Source organism: Indicator indicator, chromosome 9, assembly GCF_027791375.1.
Source record: "Indicator indicator isolate 239-I01 chromosome 9, UM_Iind_1.1, whole genome shotgun sequence".
NCBI classification, from domain to species: domain Eukaryota; kingdom Metazoa; phylum Chordata; class Aves; order Piciformes; family Indicatoridae; genus Indicator; species Indicator indicator.
The window spans coordinates 29,971,614-29,992,036 of record NC_072018.1 but is presented as its reverse complement, the minus strand read 5'-3'; the positions used below and the strand labels follow the sequence as shown (position 1 = coordinate 29,992,036).

At 52.8% G+C, this 20,423-nt stretch overlaps 1 protein-coding gene across 1 annotated transcript; it reads right to left on the bottom strand.

Annotated features, from left to right (window-relative positions):
* Nucleotides 1-1,556: 1,556 nt before the first annotated feature.
* Nucleotides 1,557-10,193, bottom strand: ZNF395 (zinc finger protein 395). Its single transcript, XM_054383631.1, has 10 exons — nt 9,982-10,193; nt 8,027-8,205; nt 7,924-7,972; nt 7,450-7,562; nt 5,725-5,960; nt 5,515-5,615; nt 4,243-4,507; nt 2,750-2,842; nt 2,431-2,534; nt 1,557-1,693 (listed from the first exon to the last, which is right to left on the bottom strand). The coding sequence occupies exons 1-10, from the start codon at nt 10,188-10,190 to the stop codon at nt 1,582-1,584; spliced, it is 1,461 nt and encodes a 486-aa protein (XP_054239606.1). The 5' UTR covers nt 10,191-10,193; the 3' UTR covers nt 1,557-1,581.
* Between the last annotated feature and the right edge of the window lie 10,230 nt (nt 10,194-20,423).

Below are 20,423 nucleotides of genomic sequence, written 5' to 3'. Positions count from 1 at the left end.
CTCTCAAGGAACAAAAATTTCTTCTCCTGGATTGGAGCAGGAGCTGCCCAAATATAGCCCCACATGGGTTGCATCCTGCCCAGGGGTGTTAGCTCCTGGCTTTCCAGGGGTTAAGTTTTCCATCCACTGGTTAGATACCAGGATAAAGATCAGGTTGTGGGATGCTATCATGTTAAATATGTACAGAATTACAAATGAACAGCAAAAAAAAAATACCCAGACATGTTGACAAGCACCAGGAGTACAAATGTATGCATCTCAGCCTGCTTTGCCTGCACACCTGACCCCTGCAGCAGGGCTCGTGGTGATCTGGGAGTGATATCAGACACTCTGAACCACTTAATTTGCTCTTGTAAAAGAAGCTGAGTCTTGGAGCAGGGTCCTTAAAAACCACCAAGGGCAGGGATTGCTCCCAACTCAATGGCTTTGGGTTCTGGCTTATGAATCATATCAAAAATGCAGCAAAAAACTATACCAATCCAAATGGCTGCTGCCCCAGTGAGGGGCAAGCCAATGGAGTAATGCGGCTCAGCATCAAGCACAACATCCTGGCAGCAGTGCTTGCACAGTGGGGACAGCCATGATGGTGACAGGAAATCTGGGATGTGTAAATACCTACTTTACATCAAAAAGGGACTCCCACCAGGCTCAAGCGAATCCAGCAGCAAGTATGAAGTGCTTGGATGCTAAGGGAAAGCCCTTTCCAGTCCTCCCTGCTGTCTTTACTAGTGGAATCATTAATTAAAACTACTGCTCAGCCTGGTTTGGAAAGACATGGCAAGGGCTATGGTATGTCTCACGGAGCAAGGATGACTTAAAGCCTAAAAAAATGAGAAGGAACACCAGGTTTTGTTCCAGAAATTCCCATAGTTTCCTCAATTAAAACATTTTGTGCTTTTTTTTTTTTTTCCCGCCCAAAATGCCTTCAAAATTGACATGCTGGAACAAACCAGAGGCACGTGCAGGCTCGAGTTACTGGTGTGACACGACACGAGCAAAGGGGGAGAGAAACCTCCACCTCCTGCCCCAAGAACTGATCCTGCCCCACCTGCAACCAAAGAACATTTTGCTTTTTAAAGCTATTAATTAATAGCTTGTTTAAAGCTATTAACCAACCCCCTCCCTTGAAGGGCACAAGGGATTTGTGCTTTCTAGGTAGTCAAAAGACAAGGGGAGCTGCTTCGACATCTCACCACAGCCACACTGTGATAGTTGGGAGATTTTAGGACTGAACTGGGAAATGCAGGAAGCTCTTTGGTCACCAGATTGCTTACAAACTCACCTTGAAGCCAAAGGAAGCTGTTTCCTTCCCTCCCAGCCCCAGTTTTTACTATACAAAGGGAGACAATTCTTCAGGTTTAAAAAACAAAACAAACACCACCAAAAAGTTGGAAAAAAGTTTGTACAAAAAGAGCAAACCCAGCAGATGTACAATATACAGGAGGAGGAATTGACACGCAGCTCTGGAGGTGTCTTCTGGGCTCACAGGAGGTCCCTCCAAGGTCCTTGGTTGCAGCAGTGAGGGTCTCCAGTGCTCCCCAGGGAGGAGCAGGGGAGGGAGGCAACAGCAGAGTGCTGCATTCAGTCCAGGAAGCGCTGGCAGGCTTTTTTCCACCGGCAGGCTGTGCACCACTGGTCCCGGTGCTCGATGCCGTACACCTTACGGCACTTCTTGGCTTCACCACGGACTTTCCTACCGAAGAGGAAGAGAAGGAATCATATTTGGGTGCAGATTGGTCTCTTCTCCCAAGGAATATGCAATAGGACAAGAGGAAAAAGTCTCAACCTCTGCCAGGGGAAGTTTAGGTTGGACATGAGGCCTGGAACAGGCTGCCCAAGGCAGAGGTGGAGTCATCACCCCTGGAGGGACTGGAAAGCCATGTACATGTGGTGCTGAGGGACATTGTTTAGTGGTGACCTGGCAGTGCTAGGTTTGACTTGGTGATCTTGGAAAGTCTCCAGAGGAGACTCCGCAACCTCTCTGGGGAGCCTGTTCCAGGGCTCTGTGACCCTTACAGTAAAGAAGTTCTTTCTCATGTTGAGGTGGAACTTCCTGTGCTGTAGTTTATATCCACTGCCCCTTGTCCTATCACAGGGCACAAGTGAGAAGAGGCTGTCCTTTCCTCCTTAACACCCAGCCCCCTCATATATGTATAAACCTTTATTAAATCCCTCCTCAGTCTTCTCCAGACTAAACAGTGGCAGGTCTCTTAGCCTTTCCTCATAAGGCAGTGCTCCAGTCCCTTCACCATCCTGTGATCCTGTAAACCTGAACAATTCCACTATTCTATGATTTGTCCACCCATTGGAGAGCTTTGGTCATGTATCTAAGGGTAAGACCCCATAACCATGGTTGACCATTGTTCTGCTGCACCTCAGCGCCCCTTTCAGGCTCCACTTCTGCTCCCCTCTGGCCAGTAGGATCCTCACCTGGTGCTGATGGCCACTCTGGGTGGTGAGGCGACGATCAGGTGGGACTTGAGCATTGGTGTTGGTGGCTGTGGCTCGCTGAAGCTGAGCGACCGGCTCCGCACCTGTGGGGAAGAGAGTGTCAGAGGGCATGTGGGACAACCTGGTCCAGCTCCCTTAGACACTGTGATGGGACAGTGGGAGGGAATCACAGGTGTCCCCAGCCCACAAGATCTGTAAGTCTAAAGCAGGGAGCAAGAAAGCAGAGACGAGGTCCCCTCAACTTCCATCTCAAGCCTGCACCCCAAAAAGATGAAGAGAAAACACCTGCAGGACTCACCGTTGACAGGGATGGGAGAGTCGAAGTGGCAGTGGCCCAGCTGATGCTGGTGAAGATGTGAGGTGACACTGGAATTTGGATTGAGGGCAACGCCTGTGGGTGAAAAACAGGGGTCAGTATTAGTCTTAGGACCCCCTCCATGCATGCCCCACAAGTACTCACTCCCCAGCCTGGAGCTCCCACAAACTGGGAGCACTGAGGGTGGGATGGACATCCTAGTGCAATCTCTGCTCCAGCATCAGATCGTGCTAACGCTGGGCACAGTATACATGCTATGCCACCCTTCACAGGGGCACAGAAGCTTCTATATTCCTGCATCTGCTTTAGTTTGCAAAACCAAACCACATGCACCACCTCAGACTGTATTTTTGCACCTACTTATGTAGCCTTTCTGCACTTGGATGACGTCATGTACGTTCCCTGGGATGGGAACACAGCTTATGGATCTATATATCCTCTCCCTGAACTAACCTGCAGCTCCAGAACAGCAGTCTACTCTCAACTAGCCCCTGGAACAAGGGCCACTAGCCCAGGGTGCCCACAGGGCCACTATTCCAGGTGCCCAGGGTTCTTGTGCCTCAAAATCCCATGCAGCAGAGAGGTGCAGGATCTGGCAGGGCTGCATTCCAACTCAGCATTATCTGCCTGCAGAAGGGTGTGTTGCATACCAGAACAGGGTGACTACTGGGAACCAGAGGCCAATAACTCCCCACCAGCCCAGGAACAGCCATTGCAGAAGCACATGACCCCCTAAACATGAGGCTGGTTGCTCAAGGGCAGAAGTGCAGCCAGGCAAGGGATGGTGCTACAACAGCATCAAAGCCTTTCTGTGATGAATATGAGCCAACAGTGTGCCCAGGTGGTCAAGAAGACCAACAGCATCCTGGCTTGGATCAACAATACTGTGTTCAGCAGGACTCCATCCCCTTGTACTGAGCACTGATGAATGAATACTGGGTTAAGTTTTGGACCTCTCACTCCAAGAAGGACATAGAGGGGCTGGAGTGTGTCCAGGGAAGGGCAAAGAAAGAATCTGGCCAAAGGTATAGAGCGTAAGCCTTGCAAGGGGCAGCTGAAGGAACTGGGATTGTTTAGGCTCAGGGGAGACCTTCTTGTTCTCTCCAGTCCCTGAAAGGAGGCAGGAGTCAGTCTCTTCTCCCAGGTAACAAGAGGTACGACAAATGGAAATCACCTCAAATTACACCAGGGGAGGCTTAGGTGAAAGCCTGTGGAATAGGCTGCCCAGGGCAGTGGTGAAGTCCCCATCCCTGGAGGGACTTAAAAGCCATGTAGATGTGGTGCAGAGGAACATGGTTTAGTGGCGACCTGGCAGTGCTGGGTTAAATGGTTGGACTTGCTCTTAAAGTTTTTCTCCAACTCAAACCATTCTACAGTCCTATGAAAGACACATCCCTGATGCAGCAGGGATTTGTGGAGGAGACAGGATCATGACCTACCCTTCACCAAGATTTCAGGAGATGACACCAGCTCACCTGGTAGGCATGATCAGCTTGGATGTGCCAAAAGGAACTGGGTGCTGACTGGCTCAGGGTGCTGCTGGCCAGGGTGGGCTCCAGCATTGGCTGCTCAACCAGTAGTGCCTCTGGCTTTGCAAGGGCTTGCTGGATGATGATAGGAGCAGACACAGACGTGGGACTGGCAGTGGCCACTCCCTCTGGCACAGTGTCTTCCTTCACCTGCACTTCAGTGTAGTAGAAATCTTCCTCCCGTTTCCGCTGGTCAGAATCTGCAGTGTCCCTGTTGGGGAAAGAAAGGGAGACAGAGCAGTGAAAATCTTGTTCCCACCAAGGTAAGAAGCCCTGAGCTCCCTTAGGGAGTAATTTTGTCCTCCTGGGCAGAGCAACCCCACTTCCAGGCTCCAAAGTGCAACATCAGCTCTGACCAGCAACAGCCACTGCCTTTGCAGCAGCACTTTACACTTCCAAGATGATCAGGACCTCTTTGAGGGCCTTCAGAAATACTGGCATGCTGACCAGGCAGCACTCAAAGTCCCCTATGACTGAAGCCCCAGACCACCCAGCAGGACATAGTCCCTGAAGTCCTTTCCCAATGCCTTAATCTGGCACTGGATGGCAGTCCAGTGCTGCCCACTGCATCACAGCCCTCCTGTCCTCACCTATCCCAAGGCATGCCTGTTTTCAAGGGAGAAGGAGAAGAACACACACACCAGAAAACGTGGACAAAGCATGAGAAAACTGAGGTTGGGGTGAGCAATGCAGTGAGGCCAGAGGAAGAGAGCACAGCAAAGCTGATCCCCACACCTTCACTGCTTTGTATTTTGGGGGGAATTCACAGCAGATTAGGAGAAAACAAAGGGGTGGCCGCTGCCAGGGTGGCACATGGGTGCCTGTGCGAGCCCCAGCAGCCAGGCTGCAGCCAGGCACTGCCACAGTGGGCATGGCTTTCATGCTGCCAGACCTCATGAAATCTAGCTGGGCTTTTCTGTCTCTGCACAGGAGTCCAGGAGTCATGTGCAACTTGAACTCCTCCCTGTCCAAGATGTACAGCCCAGACAGACAGAGCTGGGCAGTCCTGAAGCCCAAACCAGGCCCCAGTGCCTCTTGTACAGCCCTGGACTCCCTGAAGGCAGTGACACATACAACAGCATTGCTTGGCTGAGAACTGTCAAGGTCAGTCCACAGACACCAGCATCAGATACTTGCTGCAGGAAATACAAATGACACAGTGGCAGGGCATGCAGCTTTGGTGGCCAGGAAGGGATTCAGATGCAATCTTTGCTTTACCCGAGGTGCTGAGTCTTGACGTGCCGCTTGATGCCAACGATGGAGCGCAGGACCTTGCCACAGCTCGGCCACAGGCACTTGTACATCACCTTCACAGAGTTCTGGCAGAGAGACAGCCTGTGTCAGCCCCTGCTCAGTGGCACTGCACCCTCCATGGGATGCCAGCGCAGCTGGGGGTGCTGGGGAAGCCCCGCCACAAGGCAGCAGTACCTTTCTCTTGCGTGGGGCAGGTTCATCGAGGAGAAAAGGGTCGGAGTCAGTCTCAAAGCCGTCATCAATCTGGGGAGAGCTCAGAGCCTCGCTGGTGTATTTGGGACTGCCGGCAGGATGGGGGGGCGAAGGGGTGGAGATGTCACTGCCCCCACTCCAGTGCCCGCTGGTGGTGCTGCTGCCACTGTCTGAGACATCACCACTCTCCTTCCAGGGATCGCACACTGTCCGTGAGGCTGTGGGTAGGGGACACACACTACCACCATCACCTCGGGGCCAAATGAACCCCCACAGGGCAGAGACCCACAGACCCCCAACAACTGTTTGGCTCTTTATTTTCCTAAAGGCTCAGCAAATGCAGCGTTTGCACCTCTGCTCAACACCAGCTCCCAACTATTGGTCATTTATTGCTTTTTTTGCCCCTTCCTATCCTCTTTGGCACTGGTGCAGTGCCATGGGCACAGCCGGCACACGGCAAGCAGCCAGCACCAGGCACACACATTTCCCACGGCTCTGGGTGCCTATTTTTATCCCTCCAACTACTTTGACTCCTCGGGAATGAAACTGCCTCTAAAAAAAGGAGCGATCGGGTGGTGCTCCCCAGCCTGGGACTCCTGTGTGGGGCTCCCCATCCCCCTGGGATGGCTTCAGAGTACAGGGTTCCCCCACCGTGCTGCCAGAGGTGTCTTGGCTTGCTCAGTCCTAACCAGTGCTGGGACCCACAGGTGCCCCTGGTGCTGCTTCCTGGCCACCTCCAGCCCAGCATGGTCCCTGTCTTGAAATCACAGTATCATTACAGCTAAAAAAGACTTCCCAGATCAAGTCCATCTGTTAACCCACCACTGACAAGTGCACCAATAAATCATGTCCCTCAGAGCCACAAGTCTTTTAAATTCCTCAAGGCATAGTGACTCCACCACTTCCCTGGGCAGCCTATTCCAAGGCTTGACAACCCTTTTCATGGAGAAATTTCTCCTCATGTCCACCCTAAACCTTCCTGGCACAATTTGTGGCTGTTTCCTCTTGTCCTGTTGCTTGTTCCTCGGGAGAAGAGACCAACACCCATCTTACTACAACCTCCTTTCAGGAAGCTGTAGAGCACGACAAGGTCTCCCCTGAGCCTCCAGGCTAAACAACCCCAGTTCCCTCAACCACTCCTCACAAGATTTGTGCTCTAGACCCTTCACCACCTTCATTGCCCTTCTTTTGACACACTCTGGCCCCTCAATGTCCTTACCGTAATAAGGGCCCCAAAACTCAATGCAGGATTTGAGGTGCAGCCTCATCAGTGCCCAGTACAGGGGGACAAATCCTGCCCTAGTCCTGCTGGCCACACCATTGCTGATCCAAGCCAGGATGCTGTTGGCCTTCTTGGCCACTTGGGCACACTGCAAGGTCATGTTCAACAAGCTGCCTACCAGCACCCAGAGGGCAGTTTCCAGCCACTCTTCCCCAAGCCTGGAGCATTCATGGGATTGTTGTGACGCAAGGGCAGCACCTGGCACTTGGCCTGGTTGAGTCTCAGCCCATCAATCCAGCATGGCCAGGCCCCTCTATAGAGGCTCCCTAACTTCCAACAGCTATTTGGCACACAGCAAAGCACCTCTGCAGCAAGTAAGGACCCCTGTCCCAAGATCCCTAGGGCACAGCACATCTCTCCATGTCTCCTGTTGTTCCAGATGTTTTTTTAACAAACGTAGATGAATATCTTAAGTGCACACTCACGGGGGATGCCGCTCTCACCAGCGGGAGGGCTCTGCACCACGGGGCTGCAGGAGAGGCTCGTCAGCACCATGGCTGCCACCATCTCATCCATCTCCACAGCAGTGTCAGCTTTCCTGCATTGTGAGGGAAAAGATGTAAATCACTCTGAGGAAAAACATCAGAGAAACAATGTGGGGAGCCAGCAGGCACCCAAAGGTCAGCAGGACCTGCAGCAGCAGCACCACAGGTTCACACCCGCCCCACTCCCTAAACTCTGAGTCATTTTGCAGTCACTGAGAAGGATGTTTTCTCCCCACTTGGAGAAAAAATGCAAAAAAAAAAAAAAAGGCAAAAGAATAAAGCTAAATCCCTTTAATCCTAAATTTAACCTTCCTGTGGTTAATCCTGTGCATTATGTGACAAAGAGGGAGCACCCCTGACATCACCAAGATCCCCTCTCCCACCTGAGTGAGCTACCACCAGCCAGACACAAACCTCTTGGGTACATCAATGCTGCTGGACACAGATCTCTGCAGCACCTCTGCAGTTCCGGGAGCGCTGGCTGCAGCCAGGGCAGGGGGCTGAAGCGCGGCCGGCCGCATGTCCTGCACCCTCCAGCACGTCTGCAAGCCCTGCTCTGGCAGCAGCACCTTCACCTTGTCACTCAGCTGGTTGTGCTGCTCCACGAGGCCAGCACGCTCCTGCCCACTGTAGGTAACAAGGACCTGAAAACGGCATGAAGGGCAGTTTGTCAGTGCCACCCACTGCGGACAGGGGCTACAGAATGCTTTAAGACAAGGGCAGAGCCTGTCCTGAAGGGTTTGGACTTCAGACTGCTGTCACGTCAAACCAAAGGGGTGCCTGGAGTTCCTTCTAACACCACCACCAAGCTCCCTGACTCAAGCAATGCCAAGTTGAGGGATTTCCTGAGCGGGTATCAGTTGCCTCTCTGAGTGTTGTTAGTTTGGGTGGACTTTACTCCAATGGATGTAACCAATCTGGCTTTGTTCTCACACCATCCTGCCACAAGGTCTCCCACAACTGCTGCACACTCTGGCAAAGCAGGTAGGTAACAGCATTTAAAGCTAGATGGGGAAATGAGGTTTGCTGGGTAAAGTGACCCCAAATTCACATCTTGGCTCCTACAGTCCCAGCTCCTCCAGGCTCTGCAAACCTCATCTCCTCTTTCAGAGTCCCAAACTACTTCTGATGGGCAGTTTTCCATCACTACCATCCATAAGTCTATTTCTGTTAATAGAAAGGTATCTGTGTCAAAAGACACTACATGTGTCTCTGGCTATTTATAGGAATAGGAACATCTCTTCATGGAGTCATCACAGGTGGCACACCAAGAAGACACTACGGGATGTACACATCCATAGCCTGAGTGGGGAGGAGCCTGTCAGACCATCTCAGGTGAGACCTCCAGCAGAAATACCAGGATGGAAAAAGCCACCCATGCAGGGACCAGGATTAAGGGGATCAGTGAAAGGATCAGGACACAGAAGACTCTGATCCTACTTGTAGAAATCAAGGAGCAAGAACCACATATGCCATCCCCAAGACTGCACACAGCACAAGAAGCCAACATCTCCTCAAGCTTAGCACAGCCACCAGCTGTTGCTGGGAGGTGAAGCCATCCCATGACTGTTTTTACACTGTTCCCAGCAGCAAAGCGAGCAAGCAAAATCCTTCTCAGGGGAGCACTTAGAAGAAAATAACTCTCACTGTCCTGTGGTTAATGAACACGGGGCAGGAGGAGCCAGAAAACCAAACAGGGCCTTTATTTACGAGCCATTTGACAAGCTCTCTCCAGAAAAGGTTTTACAGTTCTGCAGGTAGCTGCCAAGAAACAGACTCTGCGTTAGCAGCTCACAGCTCCCCTCAGACAGCGCTGGCCAGGCACTAATGGGAACCCTGTTCTCTGCTGCAGGAAGCATCCCAGCCAAGGCACGGCCCTCCTAAGCAGCAGCAGACTAGGTGACCTTTCTAGATGAAGCCATTGCACCTCACCTGTCTCTAAGAACTTCTCCACCACATATATCTGCACCACACATCTTCAGCTGTAACAGCCTGGAGCTCTGAAGCCTCAGCCACGAGGCTCATGGCCACCATGGCAAATCTGGGGGAGTTCCTTGCCGCTGCCCTTCAGAAGTCAACTTGGGTTATGAAAAGTTAGGACAAGTTCACAGAACAGAAGACCACTGGAAGTGACTAAATGTAAAGAGAACAATTTCCCTGAGCCCCAGACAGCTGGAGAACACTGGAGGGAAGTATCAGGCCTTCTTAATGTCTTCCCTGGACACCTACTTTTGGCTAGGATTTGAGACATCTCCTGGAGATAGCTCTTCACTTCAGCTGATATGGTCCAAACCCAACAGACATGGGGCCAAGTGACCTAACACCAACGCTCACTAACATCCCTTAGTAATTACAGAACTCCAATGCACATTACATTAGGAGAGCTCCAGAACTTTTATTCCCCACCAGCCAAGGACACTGAAAGCCTCCTTACGTACTTGCTGCCCAGCACAGAGCTGCTGGTGGCCAGGCAACCTGGGCGCATGGTTGCTGTCCTCTGCTGTCAGCACACAGGATCCATCCTCTTGCAGCACCATGTGGGCAGATGCCCGGCCAAGGTCAGCCTGCAAGCCAGGGACGTGGGTGGCCACCAGCACCCCATCGGCCAAGGCGCCAGGGGCAGAGACACGGGTGCCAAGCAGAGAGCGCTTCCCCAGACGCCTGGACAGCATGCTCGCCATCTTGGACACGCTGCAGAGGAGACAGACATGAGGATGTTACCTTTGGAACACAACCACAACATTCAAACAGTGCCTTCTCTGCACCACCATCTGGGAGCTGAGGAAACAGCTCAAACTGCTCCAGCATCTCCAGGTGCCAAGACCCACGCCTTGGGGACATGAGGACAGTGATGTGTCTGAGCTCCCCAACCCTGGCAGCTCTTGTCTTTATGGTAATTTCTGAGCCTCTGTGAGAGGAAAAAAAAAAAAAAAAAAAAAAAAAAAGGGATGAACCAGCCCACAAGAGACCCCCCAAAGAAGCCAGGACAGCCCCTTGAGCCCATGTCCCACTCTTGAGCTGCAACCAGTGTATGCTCCTGAGGCTACTGCAGCTGAATACCGCCTGTAACACTGGAACCTGCCATCAGCGCTCTTCAACCTTGACCTCCAGACTTGGGCCTGTGCCCAGCATAGTCTGGCAACTACCCTGTTTGTGCCCCATCAGGGGAGGAAAACTCTTGGGCAGCCAAAACCAGCACCTCATCCCAGATAGGACCCCAGCTGCTCCTTTTTTTGGGAGCTCTCATACTTTTAGGATAGGTTTTCCCAAGCTTGTAGATAAAGGTTGAGCTGGCAACAAAACTGGGAGCATCCACCTGCACTGCTTCGTTGGAAAAAATAATTTGGAGCATTTTTATTCTAAACTCTGTCTTTAACCTATTGTGCCTGCCAAAACAGTTTCCTTTTCCTGACATACATTTTTCTCACATTGGTGTAGCTCTCCTATATCCAGAAAGCAGCTTGTCTGCCTCATTTCTTTGGATTTGCACGTTTTACTGCTTTTCAAAATGAAAAAAAGAAGTGTTTACAGGTTTCCTTAAAAGCAAATGACACCCAGGCATAGGGACAGATGATATATCCATCCTCATAAATCTGACAGCTCCAGCACTGTCCTCCTTCATCCCATTTTCCTCGTATCTCTTCTGCTTCAACATCCTGAGGAGCATGGGAAGTGAGTGTGCACACTGCAGCAAGGCTGAAGAGTGATGGTAGCTGGGCTTCAGACAAGGCAAAAAGCTTGGAGAAGCCTCCTGTCTTGGGGTGGGGTGCACTGAAAAAGCCATTTACTTTTGCATCACCAAACCTGTCACCTCTGTCGCCCTGAGCTTGTCAGCCTGCATCACCCAATCAGCTGAGTGCTGTGGATGTCTGTTGAGCATCTGGGTTGGAGCATAACTTAAGCCTTGCAGAATCCCAGTCTGAGGAGCTGCTGCTGATTAACTCCAAAACACCAAGTGTTTGTGCCCAGACCCTTGCCTCCTCTTAGAGCAGCAAGAGATGCTCAGTTCCCTGTCACAAAGCATTATTGCCAGGGCAGATCAAATATATTCTTCTGACATGTGACTTAATGCAGTGCTACCTGTGATGAGAAAACCTTCCTGAGGAAAGGAAAAAGAGCTTGCTGCTCCTCTCAAACTCTCCTCATGGCAGGAAGGGTTCCTCCAAACCTCGTCCTGCTTCAAAGGACGGCCAAGATTTACAAGCAGTTTTATGAATAACTGTACGTGCTCAGCTCACTTTGTCCTCCCCCGAAATCCTGCCGGCCCCAAGTAGAAAATTAACAGCTTTTTAGGAGCCAGAAAGAACACAGCAGGAAGAGCAGGGCAGAGGTGTTCCGGGGAAAGCACCTCACAACCAGAGCTGCCTTGTCCTACCGCCCATGGGGACTCCACTGCTGTCACCACCTTCCCTCAGGAGCAGGATCAAAGGGGCCGAAGCTCCACCGGCTTCCTTCTCATCTCACCCTGCCTGAGGAACACACCAGACTTTGCAGTGTACAGGCATCAATGACTAATGGTCCAGTGCCCACTCTGTCTGATAATGTCTGCTTTTTCTGTGGTGCAACATGTTTCCTAATGAACACAAGTGACCTGGACAAGCAGCTCAGCTCCCATGAGCTCCCACACACACCACATGCAACCTTCTTACCCAAAAGGAGACTGAAACAGCTGGCAAGGAGGACACAGCAGCTTGCCTCAAATCCCAGAGCAAATCTGCAGCAGAGCCCCTCTGCCTCACTGCAGGTATCAAGCACCAGATGTTTCCTTCTGCATCACCTTAAATCCTTGCTCTCAGATATCCTGGGCACTCGATTTGAGAACTGCTCCTCCGAGGGCTTGGGGACTCAATGTGGTGATGTCATTGCTGCCACCACATAGAAAACGTTGCCAAATCTCTGTCGTCTCCCTAAAACACCAATTTTGAGGCAGCACTTGGCTGGTACCCAGGTGCAGAGAGGGCAGCACCAAAGGTGGGAGGTTGTTTTTAATCTCCTTCAGGGTCTCATTTTTGCCTTCCCTTTCTTTCCTTCTCTGATTTGGGGAGGGAGTGGGAAGAAGGAGAGAAGCCTGATCACAACTGGGAGAAGGAAAACCCTCCCAAAAGCCAGTTTTTGGAGCCACATCTGCTGACAGAAGACCATTAAACGGAGCATCCCATTGGAACTCAGCCCATGGCCAAGGGGGACATACCAACGCCGAAAAATCCTTTCCCCCCCCCCATGCCCCAAAACACAAAGCAAGAGGAGCAAGAGCCGGGAGGGCGTCAGCAGTGCAGGCGGTGCTGGGAGGCCACGCTGCCACCCCGAGCCCTCCCAGCTGTTAGCAATCACGAGCTGCAGGGGTCAGAGCCGGCACAGATCCCAAATTATTCCTTCCTTCAATGCCGGGCGTGTATTTTGGACGGCGTTTTTCCAGCTCTCGCCGGGAAAAGAAAAAAACCCGTCAGCCCTTGTGCCTGCCGGCACTGCTGCCCCTGCCAGCAGAGCGAGGGCCGGGTGGAGGTTTTGGGAAAGCTGGGAAATGAGGAACACTTTGTTTAGCAAGCGGACAAGGCTGGGGGGTCACGACAAAACTCACTCCGGATGCTATTTTTCTGGGGTTTGCTGGAAGAAAGGCAGCTCCGGCACCTATGGTGCTGCGCAAACCAGGACCCCCAGTACCATCCCTCTCCCCAGAGAATGTGCAGTTACAGCACACCGTGTTTCTTCCCCATTTTGGGGGGAAAAATGCCGGGAGGTTCACTTACAGTCAACCTAACTCCTGCCACAGACACCACTATGCCACGCGTTAGCAACCCGAACTGCAAAGACCACTCTATGAGACCCCAAACGCTGCAGCAACTAATAAACCACTTCTAATTTTTTTGTCTTCTTCCCCAGTCCATGATTTCCAAGAAGCCCTTTTCTTATCCCAGAACATCCCAAAGCCCCTTTACAAACCACTCCGTCGGCACACGTGATCGGCGGGGGGGAAACTCGCATATAGCGGTTTGCAAAGTTTTGCCCTTTAATAAAGCGGCAAAAAAGATCTACCACTCCAGGACGGAGTCAGACCCACCACGACCTAACAAGCCCTCACGGACCACAACACAAACCGGGTGCTTTCCCGAAGAGATTCCTCTAATCCCACCCACCTCGATGCTCACAGTTTGGTTACTCCCGCGGACGTGTCACCGCGGGGCTGCGCCATGCTCCTGCCGGCAGCGCCGGGAAGGGCTCCCCGACCCTCACCCACACCAGCTGCCAGGTGATTCTGGAGGAAAACACTTTGGGAAGCAGCTCGTCTGCCTAAAAACGCTTTTTTATGGCACGGGCAGGAACGTCAGTGCGGGCAGAGACACTTCCCCAGGCATCGGTGGGCCGGTGCCTGCCGCCGGCGAGGGCATTCAGGAAGGAAAAGGGCGGGAGTTGGCCGATTTCTGGGAGCGGTGCCGGCGGATCGCGACTTGAAGCCATGGTGCAGGCAAGCGGGACGAGCGTGCAGCAGAAGACAGGACATGCATGGCATGCAAGGCACGCATGTGTGTGTGCACGCGTGTGCGTGTGCAGGGCTGGCAAGGCACGTGGGGAAGATGGCAAAGCCGGAGGCATGGGAGGCGGAGGGTACCCGGGCCTGCCGTGGAGGGTGGCACCGGGCAGGGCACGTGTGAGCGGGGCGGGCAACACGCAGGGGGAGGGGAGGACAACACACACATACACCCGGGGGGGGGGGGATGCAGCGGGCATAGGCCTCGGTTAGGCGGGACACGCATGGGAAGGAAGAAGACCTGCAAAGGAGTAGGGGGCACAGGCTGGGGATGGGGGGAAACGCACCGGGCAGGGGAATACAGGGACACACATCGGGCAGGGGCGTGCAAGCACCGGGGACACAGATACCTAGCGAAGATGTGCACGCACCAAAAAGGCCCCTGAGAGGGCATGCACCGCCAGCTTGTGTGCACCGGGCAGGGAGCTAGGCTTGCACCGGCAGTGCGGACACACATAACGGCGGCATGTAGCAGGGAGGAGGGCCAAAGGCCTGGGCACGTACCGGGCGGGGAGCGGGAGGACGGGACACAAATTCTGAGCGCGGGCGAGCACGCACCGGGCAGGCCGGGGAGGGGTACATGCGCCAGGCAGGCCCCGAGGTGGGCAGCATGCACTAGGGGACCGTGGAAACGGCGGGACTCGGGGAGGGAAGCGAGTGTACCAGTGGGCGGCAGAGACCCGGAGAAGGACGGGTCTGAGGGTGACAGAGCCGGGAAGGAGAGGGGTTGGACGGTGAAAAGAGCGGGCCCGGCGCAGCTCGGCGCTTACCTCCGGCGCGGCTCCCGCCTTCCCCCGCCCTCCTCCCCCGCCGCAGCTTGTTTTGAAATTCCCGTCCCCGCCGCGGCCGGCTCACGTACACGGCGGTCCCGGGCTGGAGCCCCGCCGGGCGGGGCGGGGAGGAGCCGGGTCCGCGGAGGCGCGGCCGGGCGGGAACCGCCGCTCCCGCGCGCGCGGTTTTTTTACAATGACCATTTTGGAGCTTTTGTGTCCCCCACCCCACCCCCCTCTTTCTTTTTTTTTTTTTTTTTCCGCCTTTTCCTGGCAATGCCAGAAGGAAGGAAAGCCGTGAGGGGAATACCCGGCACCACTGCCCCGCTACTCACAGCGCCTGGGGATCCGCGCTCCGCGCCTCGCCGCCGGCCGGGTTAAAGCTCCCGGGGCCGGGCTGGTGTAAACAACCTTCCCACATGCTCAGCCCCTTCCTGCGCATTGGCTCTGCGGCCGCCTTTAAATGCACGCCCCCGGTCTTGCCGCTCCCGTTGGGTTGTGCTGCACCTCACCGGCCTGAGGCATGCCGCCGATCCCCGCCCGCCTACCGCGGGGGCAAGGCAAGGGGGAGGGTGGGCGCTTCCTTTCTGGCTCCCCCGGCTCTGAGCAGGCCGGCTCCTGACGAGCGAGCGGGCGGGCGGGCGGGCAGGCAGGCACCGCGTCCCCGTCCCCGTCCCCGTTCCTCAGCCGCCCCCGGGGCTCTACTGTTTACTCAAGGGACCGGGCTCCATGTCACCCTCCTGCCTTGAGTGACGGGGCTCTGTGTCACTCCCCTGCCCAAGGGATGAGGCTCCCTATCACCCTGCTGTCCTCAACCCAAGAACCTTGGACGGTCCCAGCTCTGTAGCTAGAGCTTCCCAATTTAACATTTAACAGGGCCCTACCGCTAATTACTCTTAATTTTGAGGGGACGTTATGACTCAAGTCCTGTCCACAGCTTTCTGTAAAGAAACCTTGCAGGGTTGTTTTTTTTTTTTTTCTAACCGGCACAGCTTCACCAAGTCTGTTTAGCAATAAAGGAGGATTAACACCAGTGATGCTCCTTTTGGGGTTTATTTTGGTTTCAGGCACTGAATTTCACCCCTCAAAGCATTGGTTTTCAGGCTTCCTCAGGACAAAAAATTCGCAGTTTTGCTGCTTGTCCCTTTTTCTAGTGATTCACACTTTCACTGCTTGTCTCTTTCTAGCGCATTACAGCAAAGCTGATTCGCAAGCACAGCAGGCAACACAACGCTTTCAGGCTTTACTTGGGACACCCCTAAATTCCAAACACCCATTCATACCCCTCAAGACAAAAACCATGGAAGGGCCACTTGCTACCACTTTGGGCAATCACCTTTAAAACCTCAGCACAGACCAAGGCAGTTTGTTTTAATGTGTGTCAGTGAGCAGAAACGAACCTTGCCAGGTTAAAAACAAAAAAACAAAACAAACAAAAAAAGTATTTTTTACCACCAACTAATACATACCACGGCCAGGATTTTACTATGAGTGTCCAACTTGTTGGGACAGGAAGAGGTTATCATACACTCATACAAAAAATGAAACCTGAGGGAGAAAAGACTGTAGTATTTTTCAACATATGTATTTTTCTTGCCCAGTAAAAATAAGGTATCTTCTCCAAAGCACCCAAACAGGAGCCAAAAACTTCTACTCCCAGCAGTGCTCCTAAACTTCCCCTCCGCTCCACAAACCTGGGATTTCTAAGCCACCTCAATTCCTGTTAAAATGGAAAGCTGAGTTATTACATATGCAGGTGAGGGCAGGTACCTACAAAAACCCTTGTCTGGGACTTCATGTGTGTTAGGAGGCAGCTTGCTGTGCAGACATGTTGCTGCAACATGCAAGTGGAGCATTTCAAAGCAGCCGGGAAAGGGGCCCAGGAGGGCACCACGTTGGCAGAGGCCTCCCAGTGATGCTTGGCCCAGTGCCAAGACCTGCCACACCCTCCAGGCCTGGGGATCAGGAGATGGCAGCTGTAGGCCAGCAGTGGGTCTGGCAGCAGGCAGGACCCCCACTCTCAACAGGAGTCAGTTGCTCTGGGGGAAGGAGCAAGTAAGTGGTGTAAGGGGGCCCCTCAGCGTTGTTCCTCACCTTCCAGTCGCCTCAAAAGCAGCCACGGCTGCCCCTCATTTCCCCATGGCCACTCTTTGTACCTCATGGCCTGCCACTTATCTCCCTGCAAGGTGGGCCCTCACACACTGCATGGCTGCCGTGCCTCTGGGCCACTCCTCATGGCCGTGGGCCTTCATATCCCTCATGACTGCTACCCCTTACTCCCCATCTCCCCCCACAGCAGCCCCTTACACCACATGGCCATCGCACCACACCCCTCATGGCTGCCCCTCATATTCCCGAGGCCACGCCTCATGGCCTTCCTTCATGGCCACCCGTCACCTACTCATGGCTATTCCTCACGTCTCCCCCACAGCGACCCCTCACACCGCAGAGCTGTCGCTCCTCACCCCTCATGGTCAGCCCTCACGATCTCTTTTCTTAGCAGCCCCTCACGCCCTATGACTGCCCCTCATCTGCCCCCACGATCTCCCCTGACGGCCTGTAGCCGCCTTTCCCCCTCCCGCCGTCTGACGTCCCTGCCGCTTGTGCCCCCGCCCGGCCCTCTCCCGCCCCGCGGCGCTGGTGGGAACGCCGCGTACCCGTTCCCCCCCGCCCCGCGCGCCCTGACTACGTGCCGTTCCCCACGTGGCGGCCGCCCGCACTCCCCGGCCAGGGAACAGCCCGGCCGGCACGTTCACACCCCCATCCGCGAGCCGGGGCAGAAGGCGGGGAAGGAGGGAGCACTGCCAATCAGCGGGCGGCAGGCGAACAGGAAGGGACCAATGATGGAAGGCGTTGCCGAGCAGTGCCCACTACCGACGTGCTGGAAGGAAGCCCCGCCCCTCCGCTGTCTCTAGCGACGCTGCGGCAGAGCGCAGCGCCGGTGCGGGCGGGAGGGAGGGTAGTGAGAGGTGGGGGTGGGCTGCCTCTCTCCTGCCCTCGGTCCTGCCTTCGGCTGTGGGGCCGCTGAGGAGCCCGACGGTCCCCGTCTCTCGCCATCCCCGCTCCCTTGGAGGGACGTTTCAGCGCATGGTGTTGCCATTAAAGTGGGACAAGAGTTAGTTTTGCCTTATTAAAAGAGAAGAAAGCTCTGTTGCAAAATTTAGGGGGCAAAAAAGTTCATGGTGCCTGTCTCTTCTCCTAAGTATTAAGCCACAGGAAAAGAGGAAACAGCCTCCAGTTGTGCCAGGGGATGTCTAGGTTGGACACGAGAAGCTATTTCTTCCCCCAAAAGGGTTGTCAAGGTCTGAACAGGCTGCCCAGAGAAGCAATGGAGTCACCATCCTTGGGAGGGTTTACAAGCCATGTAGATCTGCTAAGGGATATAGTTTAGTAGTAACCTGGCAGTGCTGGATTAAAGGTCGGACTTAATCTCCAACGTGTGTTTCAACCTAAATGATTCTATGAAAATGCATGTGTATTTTCTTTCTTTTTTTTTTTTCAGTGCGGGAAGCAAAGAGGCAGTGAGCAGCAGGCCCTCTGCATTGCGTGTGTGCCCTGTTTGGGCTGCATACCTATCCCAGCTGCACAGCGTGGCCACAGCATCAGAGACAGATTCACAGGTTCACAGATAGCATCGAGTTGGAAGGGACCCTCAAAGGTCATCTTATCCAAGATGCTTCCTGCTTCAAGAGACATTTCTTCACAACCGTTTTAAAGAATCATGTAATCAATAGTTTGGGTCAGAAAGGACCTTTAAAGGTCATCTAGTCCAACCTCCAATTGTTACCCCACCAAATGCCATAAACACATAAAAATGAATAAAGTGCAAAAATATTCCAAGACTGTGGAGAACTCTTAGGACATTATTCAGGGCCACAAAAATTATCTGTGGGCTGGAACCCCTCTGCTGGTAGAGACAGGCTGAGAGAGTTGGGGTTCAGCATGGAAGAAATTCTTGTGACCTTTTGGTATTTAAAGGGGCCAATAAAAAAGATGGGGACAGACTTCTTAGCAGGGCCTCTTGTGACACAAAAAAAGGTGTGATGGTTTTATGGTTTTAAACTAAAGGGGAGATTCAGGCTGGATTGAAATATTTGCACTGAGGGTGGTGGCCCAGGTTGCCCAGAGGTTCTATCCCTGGAACCACTCTAGGTCATGTTGGACAGGGCTCTGAGCAACCTGCTTTAGTTGAAGATGTCCCTGCTTATTGCGTGGGAGTTGGACTAGATGACCTTTAAAAGTTCTTTCCAACCCAAAACATTCTTTGATTGAGTGATTCTGTTTGAGCTCTCTCTCATTCCCAGCTTTACGGATCCATATTGCACTAATTCTACCTTTATTGTCAAAGTTTGGGGTTGATGTCAGATTGCATCTTAGCTGAAAGTAAGCTAAGTGGGCTAAGTCTGAGGAAAATAAGTACTATATCTAGTCTAGATTCAGAGACTTTTAATCTGCAGAGCAGCAGCCTATCATGTTTAATAGCTCTAATGCACCTCTAATCCATGAATGTCTTCAGTCCCTTTTTGAACCCTTTTCATTTGCTTGGTCTCCGCCACTTCCTGCCCTCACAGCTTCATCGGGGGCTGATGTGTTACGTGAAGAACTTCCTTGCCTCTTTTTTTTTTTTTTTTTTTTAAGCCTGGGAGTTTCTTTGGTGTCCCCTGCTTTTGTCTCTCAGTATTCATGACTCAGAAGCTCTGCCACAATATCCCTCTCTGCCCCACCAGTCACGTCCTCCACAGGAGTTTTGTCTTCCCAAAGGCAGAGGCTGACTCTCCCTCTGGTTAACTCTTCTCTGTAATTTTAGTAGCTTTACTTTTGGAGGTGAGGTGGCTGGATCAGCACAAAAACATGGTATTTTATGCAGGATCACAACAGTGTTTACTATTTTAGCTTCTCTCTCTTTCCTGACAGCTGCCAACATTTGATTTGACTGCTGCTGAGCGTTCAGCTGATCTCAAACAACTGTCAGCAGTCACCTACAAGTTTCTTTGTCCCTGAGAGGTAATAGTTGATGGAGAGCCTGTGTGACTGTATCCATATGAGTACTATCAGTTTTTCCAAGATGTGTTTCTTATGGACCTTGAATCCCACCTACCATTGTAGCTCCTCGATTCTTCGTACTGTGAGGTTTTTCCCTGATTTTGGGCATGGCTGTTTGGGATAATTTTGCCTGTGAACATTGTCACCTCACTACTCACTCCCTGGTTAGGTTTTTATAATGATGTGTTGAACAATAAATTGTTTGGTCCAGGACCATGAGGAATTCCATCTGTTATCCTCTTGCTTTGGGAAATGAACATGAAGCTGTTTACTCCTGCCCTTGGTTTCTCAATATTTTTAAAAGATTTATCTACAACAGAAGTTTCCTTTCCTATCCCATGAAATTTTGATCTCTTCAGCATTTGACAGGGAATTGTGGTGAATCTCACAGAATCCCAGTGTGGTGGCCACTGGAAGGGACCTCTGGAGATACAGCCCTTCTGCTAAAGCAGGATCACCCCCAGCAGGTTGTCCAGGTTCACAATGTCCAGGCAGGTTTGGAATCTCTCCAGAGGAGACTCCACAACCTCTCTGATCAATCTCTTCCAGTGCTCTGTCACACTTGCAGGACGTAA

Bases quoted from the DNA above. Each gene is read 5' to 3' on its own strand.
- ZNF395 (XM_054383631.1), bottom strand. From the start codon at position 10,190: ATGGCGAGCATGCTGTCCAGGCGTCTGGGGAAGCGCTCTCTGCTTGGC. The intron at 7,563-7,923 runs GTTTGTGTCTGG...CTCACAATGCAG, and splicing joins AGCATTGATGTACCCAAGAG to GAAAGCTGACACTGCTGTGG. The intron at 2,843-4,242 runs GTGAGCTGGTGT...TTTCACCCACAG, and splicing joins AAGCTGATCATGCCTACCAG to GCGTTGCCCTCAATCCAAAT.